General features: G+C 45.8%; 1 protein-coding gene across 1 annotated transcript in view; it reads right to left on the reverse strand.

Moving 5' to 3' along the window:
- The window catches only part of Manbal (mannosidase beta like), a 34453-nt gene that overhangs the window by 17705 nt on the left and 4174 nt on the right, over window positions 1–12574 (reverse strand). The window contains exon 2 of the mRNA XM_057781464.1: window positions 1499–1706. Within this exon, the coding sequence (XP_057637447.1) occupies window positions 1499–1648 (150 nt within the window). The 5' untranslated portion in view covers window positions 1649–1706. The remainder of the gene's footprint in view (window positions 1–1498; window positions 1707–12574) is intronic.

Raw genomic sequence — 12574 nt, forward strand, 5'->3', positions numbered from 1 at the left:
GGTGTTGCAGAGTAAAGACATTCATAGCGTAAGAGTCAAACCCAAAGCCAATGTGACCACGTCACCATGTGTCTCCAGACCCGCTGGGCCCTGTGCACACCTCTGGCTGCACCTCTCACCCAGTCCCCTGGGTTCCAGCCACAGTCATCTCTGGGTCCCCTGGATTAGCTCAGTGCTTCAGTGTGCAGGCTCCTCGCAGGTACTTCCCCTGCCCTGGATTAGCTCAGTGCTTCAGTGTGCAGGCTCCTCGCAGGTACTTCCCCTGCCCTGGAATGCTGTCCCCCCACCTTCCCTACTCCGCCATTCTGTCTCGGCAGAGGGACAGCCCGGCCCTGGCCCAGGGTATGGGATTTGGTCCTTCTAGTTATTCACTCATACTGTACCTTGTGCTTCTCATAGAAGAAAAAAAAATTTTTTTTCTGAGACAGAGGTTTCTTTGTATAGTCTTGACTATCCGGGAACCACTCTCTAGGCTGGCCTTGAACTCACAGAGATCTGCCTGCTTCTGCCTCCAGAGTGCTGAGATTAAAGGTATGCATCACCACTGCCAGGCTCATAAAAGCAAATTTATTGCTTTTCATTCCCAACTTTGGGAGAAAGGATCTTACTACATAGCCCAGACTGGCCTTGAATTCACAACTCTCTTGCCTTGGTCTCTGAAGAGCTGGGACTATAGGCACACATCACTAAGAACTGCTTTATCTTTGCATCCCTCCAAAAGACAAGACGCTCCTTGAAGGAGAGGGCACCTTTTTTTAGCCATCTGACAGGAGCTAACAAGAGTCTTTATTTTTTTTTTTTTATTTTATTTTTTATTTTTTGGTTTTTCGAGACAGGGTTTCTCTGTGGCTTTGGAGCCTGTCCTGAAACTAGCTCTTGTAGACCAGGCTGGTCTCGAACTCACAGAGATCCGCCTGCCTCTGCCTCCCGAGTGCTGGGATTAAAGACGTGCGCCACCAACGCCCGGCAACAAGAGTCTTAACAGAAGCCAAGGGTGATGGCTCACACTTGTAATCCCAGGAGGCTGAGGCAGGGAGGTTGCCTTAAGCCTAAAGACAGCTAGAATCCATATCAAAACAAAATAAAGAAACAGAAACCTAGCATTCAGGACTCAGAGATACTGAGTTTGGGGCCAGTCCTAGGTTATACAATAAGAACCTGAGTCAAAAAAAATAAATCAATATAAAAAAGACCTGAGCCGGGTAGTGGTGGCGCATACCTTTAATCCCAACACTTGGGAGGCAGAGGTAGGCAGATCTCTGTGAGTTCAAGGCCAGTTTGGTCTACAAAAGCTAGTTCCAGGATAGGCTTCAAAGCTACAGAGAAACCCTGTCTCAAAAAAAAAAAAAAAAAAGGTTAACACCTGGTCCCAATCCAGAGACCATACTAACTTGATAAGGGCCAGCACAGTCCCTGCTGATCTTGGTTGTGGTGATGTCTGCTGGTACAAGAATCTAGCCTGACATTCAAAAAGATGAGATCCTAGGGAAGGACTCACCGTGTCGTGGGACTTGGGAATGGGTACGATGATGGCCAAGACACAGATGAGCTGGAAGATGGCTCCCAGGAAGAGCCCGTACCGCAGTAGGTTCTCCAGGAAGGTGGGCTCAGGCACCTCAGGAGGCGAGAAGTCCAGGTCAGAGGCCATGACCCAAGTCACCACTGCCAGGGGCCTCTTGAGAGTCACACTTCTCCAGAACCAAATTCTAAATGAAAAGAATGAATGTCAGTGTCTTAGGTAGGGTTTCTCTTGCTGTGATGAATCACCATGACCACGGCAACTCTTATACAGGAAAACATTCAACTGTGGTGGCTTGCTTACTGTAGTCAGAGGCTGTTCGTTCATTCCTGACTACTCAGCCCCGAAATAGCCACACAGAAACTATATTATTTGCAATAATGTTTGACCAATAGCTTAAGCATATTTCTAGCTAACTCTTACATCCTAAACTAACCCACCTCCATTAATCTGGGCATTGCCACGAAGTCATGGCCAACCAGCAAAGTTTCGGTAAGCTCCAGCAGAGGCGTCTGTCTCCTATGGCGGCTACATGACTTCTCCCTGACTCTGCCTTCTTTCCTCCTCTATCTGCTTGGAGTTCCCGCCTTGTTCTATTCTGCTAAGCCACGGGCTGAAACAGCTTTATTCATTAACCAATAAAAGTAACACAAATACAGAAGGACTTCCCATACCAGCTTACAGTTCAGAGGTTTAGTCAATTACTGTCATGGTGGGAAGCAAGGCAGCATGCAAGCAGACATGGTGCTAGAGAAGGAGCTGAGAGTTCTTACAACCTGACTCATAGGCAACAGGAAGCGGTCTGAGACACTAGGCTGTAATGAGACCTCAAAGCTCACCTCCACAGTGATACACATCTTCTAAGGCCACACCTCCTAATAGTGCCACTCCCTTTGGGGGGCCATTTCTTTCAAACCCCACAGTCTGGTTTCTTTTTTTCTTCCTTCTTTCCTTTCTTTGTTTTTTGTTTGTTTGGTTTTTTTTTTTTTTTTTTTTTTTGCTTTTCAAGATAGGGTTTTTCTGTGTAACAACTCTGGCTGTCCTGGAACTTGTTTTGAAGATCATCTTGGTCTCAAATTCGTGGAGATCTACCTGCCTCCGGAGATTAAAGGTGTGCTACCACTACCCGGCTGAATGTCAGGTTTCAATGTGTGGTTTTTATTTTTTTTTTTTTTTATTTATTATTATTATTATTATTATTATTTTGGTTTTTCGAGACAGGGTTTTTCTGTGGTTTTGGAGAATGTGTGATTTTTAAATGTCCCCCCATACCACGCATACATGAATGGACAAAATATGAAGCAACTTAGCATAGTGTAAACAATTCTTGAATTTAATTAGAGAATATATGCACATTTTTCAATTTTTAAAATTTTTGATGTTTTCCAAATATAAAAGCTAATAAAATTAATAAGCAAATGCAAACTCCCCCAAGCAATGCATTTACTAAAGACCCACACATTTCTGTGTTTTCTTTTCTTCTTTCCTTTTTGTTTGTTTCTTTCTTTCTTTCTCTCTCTCTCTTTTAAATATTTCAAGACAAGGTTTCTCTATAGTTCTGGAACCTGTCCTGGAACTCACTCTATAGACCAGCCTGGCCTCGAACTCACAGAGATCCACCTGCCTCTGCCTCCTGAGTGCTGGGACTGAAAGTGTGTGCCACCACCATCCAGTTTGTTTTGCTTTTGAGACAGTGTCTCATTCATCGTGGGCTGGCCTGGAGCTTGCTATTAACCCAGGATGAGCATGAATTCCTGATTCTCCTGCCTCCACCTTCCAAGTGCTGGAATGACAGGCTTTCATCCTTATTCCCAGTTTACTTAGTGCTGGGGCTGGAACCCAGAGACCCACGAAAGCAGAGTAAGCACTCATCCAACTGAGGTACACCCATCTGATTTTGTTTATTTATTCATTCACCTAGTCACACAGCACTTAAGGATACCAAAGACTGAAGAAAGAAATACAGACAAATGCTGTATTCAGAGCTCTGCTCCAAATGGAGGCAGTGACCATGGAGACAGGCTGTATGGAGAGAGAAAACTGTCCCGGAGACATTTAAGAAAGGGACCTTGTGCTCTTGTATGGGGTGGGAGGGGAGGCCTCTGCGAATGTGGCAGGGCTTCAGCAACAGACTGGAGCGGCCACACTTATCATTTGAGGGATGTACACTGTGCATAGATAGAAAAGGAAATGTGGAGACCCCTGGATGGGAAAGGGGACCCACACACCGAGTGGTCAGGAGGGAAACTGGAAGCTGGTGAGATGGGCTGGGAGCACGAGCAAACCTTGGAAGACCCAGACCTTCTTGATTTGACCAAGTAAAAAGTAAAGCGGAGGTGACAAGATCTAAATTACTTTTTGATGCTGTTATTTTACTTATTTATTTACTTTTTGTTTATTTGCTTTTATTTTCTGAGACATAGTCTCTTTATGTAGTCCTGGCTTTCCTGGACCTCATTATCTAGACCAGGCTGGTTTTATACTCAGAGAGAGCTACCTACTTTTGCCTCCCAAGTACTGGGACTAAGGGTGTGTGCCATCACCCAGCCTGGCTGCTGTTACTTGAGAGAGGAATACAGTCTGCTCTAACTCAAGAAACCCTCCTGCCTCTCAGTCTCCCACATGCTGGAATGCAGAGATGTGCACCACCATGCCCAGCTCTAAACTACAAGTTTGAATGGAGAGGCCAAGAAGATGCATGAAAACCTAGCCCACACAAAAAAGTTGGTGGGTGGCTGGAGAGATGGCTAGAGATGGCTAGATAGTTCTGTTCTTCCAGTGGTCCTGAGTTCAGCTCCCAGCAACCACATGGTGGCTCACAACCATCTATAATGAGATCTGATGTCCTTTTCCGGCATACATGCAGGCATAACACCATATACATAATAAATAAATCTTATTATTATTATTTTTTTCTGAGACAGGGTTTCTCTGTGTAACAACCCTCCCTGCCTGTCCTGGAACTCACTCTGTAGATCAGGCTGGTCTCGAGCTCACAGAGATCCACCTACCTCTGCTCCCCAAATGCTGTGATTATGGGCGTGTACCACCACCACCCAGCTTTAAATTAAAAAAAAAAAAACAAACTTTAAAAAAAAAAGAGGTTGGTGGATAGGCAGAAGGGGGCAGTCAGGCCTTAGCCTACCTCTCTTCTCACCGCCTATTTCATTCTCTTTTCTTTCTTTTCAGATAGGGTTTCTTTATATAATGGCTCTGACTGTCCCGGGACTCTCTCTGTAGAGTAGGCTGGCCTCAAAGTCAGATATCTGCTTGCATCTCTGAGTGGTAGGACTAAAGGTGTGTGCCAACACCGCCTGGCTCTCGCCCCTTCTTAATCCCTTGGTAAAGCTGGAAGAACTGCCTGTGGTTCTCCAAGAGCACCTGAGTCTTTCCAACCCCGAGCCATCCATGAAGCTCCCATCTGCCCAGGACAGCATCTCACCATGACTGCTGCCCTACTCGACCTCCAAGCCTGAGTGCAAGGCCTCCCATCATGCCTCTGTGCTGCCCTCCTCCTTAGCTTCTTCTTCATCATGGTACCTACAAGTGGCATCCTTCTGCCACCCTAACAATAAAGAGACCAGTGTGCTGTGGCATTAGCGGCACCTGAATGACAGCCTTCGTGCTTTCAGACAGAGCTGTGCCATAAGGTGTGATTTCCAGCTGATTCTGAGAGACCCAGTATGGTGCCCATGGGCCGCACATGGCCCCGAATGCAGCTGGCCTGAACTGCAGTGACAGATAAAACCAGACCTAACTTTTTATGAAAAAATGTAAAATATCTCATTAGCAATGCTTTATGTTGATTATATGCTGAAACATTGTTAAATGTTTCATATTGTTAAATTACTAAAATTACTTCTTTTATGACATCAAAACTTACTAGAAGCCGGGCGGTGGTGGCGCACGCCTTTAATCCCAGCACTCGGGAGGCAGAGGCAGGCGGATCTCTGGGAGTTCGAGACCAGCCTGGTCTACAAGAGCTAGTTCCAGGACAGGTTCCAAAACCACAGAGAAACCCTGTCTCAAAAAAAAAAAAAAAAAAACCTTACTAGAAAGCTAAGGTGGCCAAAACGGAGAGCTACTGACGTACAGGCCTACGGACTAGAGAACAGACATACAGGCCTACGGACTAGAGAGCTCCAAATAAACACGTGCCCCTAGGAGAGGGCAGCTTTTAAACAGTGCTAGGAAACTGAGCGTCCACACGCAAAAGCAACAAAAGAAGCTGAACGGAACCCTTGTACCCTACACAAAGATTAGTTCAAATTGACCCAAGATCTAAAAATACGAGTGCAAACCATAAAACTGTTAGAGAAATCTTAGGGGAAATCTCTACAATACTGGATTTGGCAATGTTTTCCCAGATGTGACATCAAAGGCACAAGCAACAAAAGAAAAAGGTCAATTAGACTCCGCATAAAAATCAAAACCCTTTGTTTAGAGGACATTTCTCAGAGAGAGAAAGACAGGCCAGAGAATGGAGGAAGACACGTGTGACTCACACACACAGCTTCGGACAAAGAACTTCCACAGCGCCACAGCACAACAGAAGCCGTGAGGCGGATCTGGAAGAGGCGCCTGCTGCCAAGCCTGACAACTTGCATTTGAAGGAGAGAACAGACTCCCAAAAGTTGTCTTTTGGCCATCACATACGTGCCACAGCAAGTGTGCCTCTGTCCCCTAAAACTAAGTGTAGAAACAATGAACAAAGGAGAGCATGAGAAATCAGGCAGTTCACGGCTGTAATCCCAGTACTCAGCTGGAAGACGAGTGCTAGGGTTGGTGGGGTTGGTGAGGTGGCCTAGCAGGTATCAGCAGGTAAAGACAGCTGGTGCCAAGCCTGAAGGCTAAGCTTGATCTAGGACTGACATGGTGGAAGTCCAGAATCAGCTCAGCTCTCAAATTGTTTCCCTCTCTCTCTCTCTCTCTCTCTCTCTCTCTCTCTCCTCACACACACACACACACACACACACACACACACACACGGTGGGGGGGATTTTAAAATGTTAAAAAAATATATAAAACAGGGCAAGTGGGCACGAAGCATCAGTGGGAATGTGGAGAAATTGCGCTGCTGGCTTAGTCACTGTTCTACTGCTGTGAGAGGCACCATGACTAAGGCGATTCTTAGCAAAGAAAGCATTTAATTAGGGGCTTTTTACATTTTCAGAGGGTTAGTCCATGATCATCATGGCAGCAAGCAGACGGGCATGGCGCTGGAGCAGCAGCTGAGAGCTTTTTATATCCTGAGCCGCAGGCAGCGAGACTGTGTGTAGTGTGGGCTTTTGAAACCTCAAACCTCACAGTGACACACCTCCAAGTCCTTCTCAAATGGTTCCACAGTTGGGGACCATGCTTTCCGACCCAGGAGCCTATGGGGGTCACTGTCTTTCCTACACCACAGCTGCTGGCAGGAGTGTAAGCTAGCACAGCAGCTGTGGAAACCAGAGCTTTAGTCTAAGAGGCTTTTAAAGAAGGTCCAGAAGTAGGGGTAATAGAGACATAACATGTCCAATGACAATGAATTTATTCTTAGAAATGATCAATTTTGAGCCACAATTAGAGGCGCACATCTGTAATTCCAGGACTTTGGAGGTGGATGCAGGAGAGTCACAAGTTCAAAGTCAGCCTGAGCTATATGACACCATCTCCAAAAAGGTTAACTCTATGGTATATTTTAATACAAAACCTGTTTTTCTGTTTGTTTACTTATTTCATTTCTCTTTTTTGGACACAGGTTCTCATGTAGCCAGGCTGGTCTTGTTGATCTTGCTGCCTTCAACCCCTGAGGACTGAGATTTTAGGCCTATACCATCATGCCTGGTTTACCTGCTTCTTATGCTTTAAATGTAACTAGCTGAAAACATCATATAGTTCCAGAGACTAGCCCTGCCACCACAGGCTGTCCAGAGACTAGCCCTGCCACCACAGGCTGTCCAGAGACTAGCCCTACCACCACAGGCTGTCCAGAGACTAGCCCTGCCACCACAGGCTGTCCATATGTCCTTCTTTCATCTAGGCCTTGTGGTTCCTCTACCTGAAATGATTTTCCAACATGAAGAACAACTGAAGGATTATAAACGGCCCGCTACATAAACAGAGTGGGTTTTACACAAAATATTGTTGTTTCCCTTTTAACCTGGTCACTCTGGAAGGTTATGTGCTTGGCCAGCAAAACAGTCAATTCTCACATCAATTTAGTCTATTCTAGAAGCCTTCTGAAGCCTGAGCCACCCCCTCACTCACTGTCCCTGCCCCCGTCCTCAGAGCCGTCAGACCTTCCTCCCCCAAGACTTCTGGAAAGAGTCCAATGTTGTCTGGTTCCAACTGTGGTGACTCAGGTGGGGTACAGAGCTCAGGGATACCATCTTTGGTCATGTGTAAGGTGCAAGGCTCAGACGGCAGGCAGACTGCTTGGAGCAACTCCTAAGCTGGCCCTGAAGTGAATTCCAAGGCAGCCCAGCATGCTCCTGGAGGAGCTGACAGGCTCTCCAGGGCAGTGGCCCTAGTCCAAGGCTGGAGAAAGCCATACTCCTCCACTGGCACCTCATAAACTTCGTGCCCTCGACCACGCTTCATGCTCAAGACTGTGAGAAGCCTACCAAGTGTATCGTTATTGTGTGGACTAGGGGTCCTGTGATAGGCGGGGCCAGGCGTCAGGAAGCTGGAGGTGCATGCACAGAGAATGACTACGGACATCTAGTACACTGTGACTGATCTCCTGACTTCTTACAGCCATCAACAAATGTGCCCAAAGCCATAATATACTTAAGCTTTTTTTTCTTAAAAGGCTACTAGGCCAACATATAACAAGATCATAAAACCGATAATCTCCTTTGTCTGAATAACTTACTTCCTAGAATTTAGATTAAGGAAACAATTAAAAAGAAAAGGCCTCCAGGTACAAAAACAGTCTTGGCAGCACCATTCCCACCACTGGAAGGCAGGAAGCCACATCCGTGTCCAGCAGGAAGGGAGCTGGTGATGGAGCATGAACACCGTGGGGCTTCACTGAAAGGACAGCATGCCAGGCACACACACTGTGATCAGGCCGGGGGAGCTTCGGCAATGCCATAGTGAGAGAAAGAAACAACTGTATCGACAGAGTGACTGCAGCCTTGCATAAACAACTCTCACTGGCTAGAGAGCAAAGGCAGGCCCTTGCAAAGGAGCATTGTGGACAGATACCATTCCGGTGTGTCACGGAGCTTCCACTCTGGAGAGTCCGCTTAGACATGTTCAGAGGAATGTCAGGGCTGAAAAGTCGAAAACCCAGAGGAGGAGGAAAGGCATGTTATCTTATATGGAGTGGTCAGGGAAGAGCTGAGAAAGTGACATCTTTGCCAAGGCAAGAAAGCAAAGGGCTGGGGATGTAGTTCAGCAGCATATGCAAGCCCCTGGACTCAATCCACAGTACACATGCACGCCCCAAAAAAAGGAAAGCGAAGAGTGCTATTTAACCACCTACTACAATATTCCAGAATGGAGGGATAGTCAGGGCAAAGTTTCCAAGACAGGAATGGGCTCCAGGTGAGCAGGGGAGCAAACAAGCTGGGCAGGGCCATGTGGACCATTAAAAGGGCTTTGGCTCTCACTCTGAGCAGAAGTGAAGCCATTATAAGGTTCTTGACAGAGAAATCACACACTGCCTCTGGCTGCTGTATAGAGATCAGACTAGGGAACAAAAGTAGAAATAGTTATAATAATATTAACAGGCTCACAAGAAATGCTCATGACAGGTGGGAACCACTGAAGTTAAGACATACTCTAAAGAGAGAAACAACAGTTCAAATTATTAATGAAGTTCAATCAGAGGGGAAACTGCTTCACTTAATACTGTAAACAGAAAATGCTAAGCACCAAAGGTCAAAACCCACTAAAAAAGATCACATCACAAAGAGTAGACTTTAATGTACACAAATGATGCAAAGGTTCAGAATGGAATACTGGGTGCCACTCTGACTCTGAATGCATCTTATACACACTGAAGAGGTGATGGAAATAAGGTCCTGACATGAGCGACCCTGAAATGAGCAGCGTCTCCAGAACTAAAGCGGCCGAAAGCAGCTTCCTGGGCTGGGCATGGTGACATATGCCTTTTATCCCAGCACTCGGGGGGCAGAGGCAGGCGGATCTCTGAGCTCAAGGCCTGTCTGGTCCACAGAGGGAGTTCCAGGAGAGCCAGGGCTACACAGAGAAACACTATATCAAAAACCAAAAAGAGGGGGCTGGAGAGATGGCTCAGTAGCTAAGAGCACTGGCTGTTCTTTCAGAGGTCCTGAGTTCAATTCCCGGCAACCACATGGTGACTCACAACCATCTGTAATGAGATCTGGCGCCCTCCTCTAGCTTGTGGGCATACATGGAGGCAGAATGTTGTATACATAATAAACAAATAAATCTTTAAAAAAAAAAAAAAACAACCCAAAAAGATACAAACAAAAAAGCTGTTCTCCACGTGGTCAGTTGTGAAGCCACTGCACATACGCCAGGATTGATTATAAGTGATGGGGGAATGTCATAGTTAGGGTTTCTATTACTATGGGGAGACACCATGGCCACGAAAACACAAGGAAAATGTCTACTTGGGATGACTTGCTTATAGTCTCAGAGGTTCAATCCAATATCATCATGATTGGGACATGGCAGAATGCAGGTGGACATGGTGCTGGAGAGGTAGCTGAGAGTCCTACATCTTGTAGGCAACAGGAAGTTGACTGAGACACTGGGTGACATTGTGAGCACAGGAAACCTCAAAGCCTGCCCCCACAGTGACACACTTCCTCCAACAAAGTCACACCTCCTAATAGTGCCACTCCCTGAGATTATGGGGCCAAACTACCATAGGGACACTGGGTGTGCAGCAGTGGGGAGGAGATTCCAGGTTAGAGAAGGAAGCTACAGTTATCCACAGGATACTAAATGAGGATTAGAGACATCAGAACAGGGCACTTAGCTTGACACAGACATATACAGAAATACTTATAGCCATGTATACACACACACATATGTATATATATATAATATACATACATACATACACACATACATACATACATACACACACATACATACACACATACATACATACACACATACATATGTATATAATATACATACACACATACATACATACACACACACATACACACATACATACACACACATATTCTGGTTGCTGAGAGAATGTGAACACAAGAATGCCCCAGTAGCAGTGAGCACACCTGAGTCCAGATCTGGTTTCTGGGCCATTTTTCCATGAAAGAAACCAGGACTCCTTAAGAAAGTGGATGATGGGGGCTGGAGAGATGGCTCAGCGGTTAAGAGCACTGACTGCTCTTCTCAAGGACCCGGGTTCAATTCCCAGCACCCACATGGCAGCTCACAACTGTCTGAAAATCCAGTTCCAGGGGATCTGACACCTTCACACCAATGCACATAAAATAAAGTTAAATAAACCATAAAAATTTAAAAAAAAAAAAAAAAAAAGAAAGTGGATGATTTCTACGCAGGAATAAACAGGATGAGCTTGGGGCAGAAAGCATGCAACTACTTTAAAAACAAAAAAGCAGAACCAAACATTGCCAGGGTCAAGAGTCAGATTCAACAGCCAAAGTCGGGAACCAAGAACAAGAAACCCAAGATATAAAAGAAATATTGATACAAAGAAACAACTGGCTAAGTCAATGGCAGAGAACAGACACATCTTTCCTATGAATTGCAGGTATTTTCATATGAATTGCAGTCACTCTGCCTGTGTACGTGTGTGTGTACGTGTGTGTGTACATGTGTAGCGTATGCTTCCACAATCCCAATGAGTGCTGCACACAATGACTTTCTTCTACAAGTACAGTGTCAAAGCGGAACAGGAGTAACTTTAGAGTTACGTGACCACTCCCTGAAACCCAGAGAGCCTGGACAATATCAAGGACACTCACACACCGCAGCAGGCTCCCGTGAGGGCCGTCCTTCTCGAAGCCTGTAACCCAGTCTACTCACAAGAAAAAAAGGCACATCTCAACCAGGAGGTTCTTCTGCAGAATAACCAATTAGTGATCCCCAAAACCGTCAGGGTCACCTAGAACAGGGACGTTCTGAGAATCTGCCGTGGCCAGTAAGAGTTGTCTCTGGAGACAGGCTGGCTGGATGCACTGTGCTATTCTGGCCAGGGTACAGAGCGAGGGCTTTGGGAAGAAACTGGAAATCTGAACCAAGTTCTGATTCCAGTTAATGGTGATGCACTGATACTGGTTCATTGATTAGGGCAAATGTTCTATTGAAAACTCAATAGTGTCTCAAAATAGCCGTAAACCTAAAATTGTCTTTTTTGGGGGGGATATTTTTTTAAAGTTTATTTATTTTTGCATATGAGTGCTATATTTGCATGAATGCCTGCATGACAGAAGAGGACATCAGATTCTATTATAAAAGGTTGTGAGACACCACGTGGTTGCCAAGAATTGAACTCAGAACTTCTGGAAGAGCAGCCAGTGCTCTTAACCACTGAGTCATCTCTCTTGCCCCACCCCCAATTGCTTTGAGATATTTTTTGAGCCAGTCTCATGTATCCTAGGCTGGCCTTGCACTCACTAGGTGTCAAAGGGCGATCCTGAACCTCTGGCCCTCTCTACCTCCCCAGCACGGGGATTACAGGTATGGACCACCAGTCGACATTTATGCGGTGCTGAGGATGGAACCCAGAGAGCCCATTGTGCACGTTAGGCGGGCACTTTCATCTGCACTACATCTTCTGCCTCGAAAATACTTTTAAACCACCAACATTTCAAAATAAATAACAACAGTCATGTGGAGAAATTGCAGGACTAACAAGTACTAACTCTGAAAACATAGATTCCAAAACTGCCAGAGATGTCAGCATCTCCCGACTGTTCCCCAGTGCTGGACAGACTCTGGGCAGGGATTCCTGCCTCCTAAGCAGGGGGTTTTCCAAAGCTGTTCTGAGAAGTCAGTTAAAAAGGGGGAGGGGAATAGAAAAGTGTCAGTAGACACTTCCTTATAGCGATTGTGACAAATTCCCCAAAACTGCTCAAA

The sequence above is a fragment of the Chionomys nivalis genome, chromosome 9 (genome assembly GCF_950005125.1).
Source record: "Chionomys nivalis chromosome 9, mChiNiv1.1, whole genome shotgun sequence".
NCBI lineage: Eukaryota > Metazoa > Chordata > Mammalia > Rodentia > Cricetidae > Chionomys > Chionomys nivalis.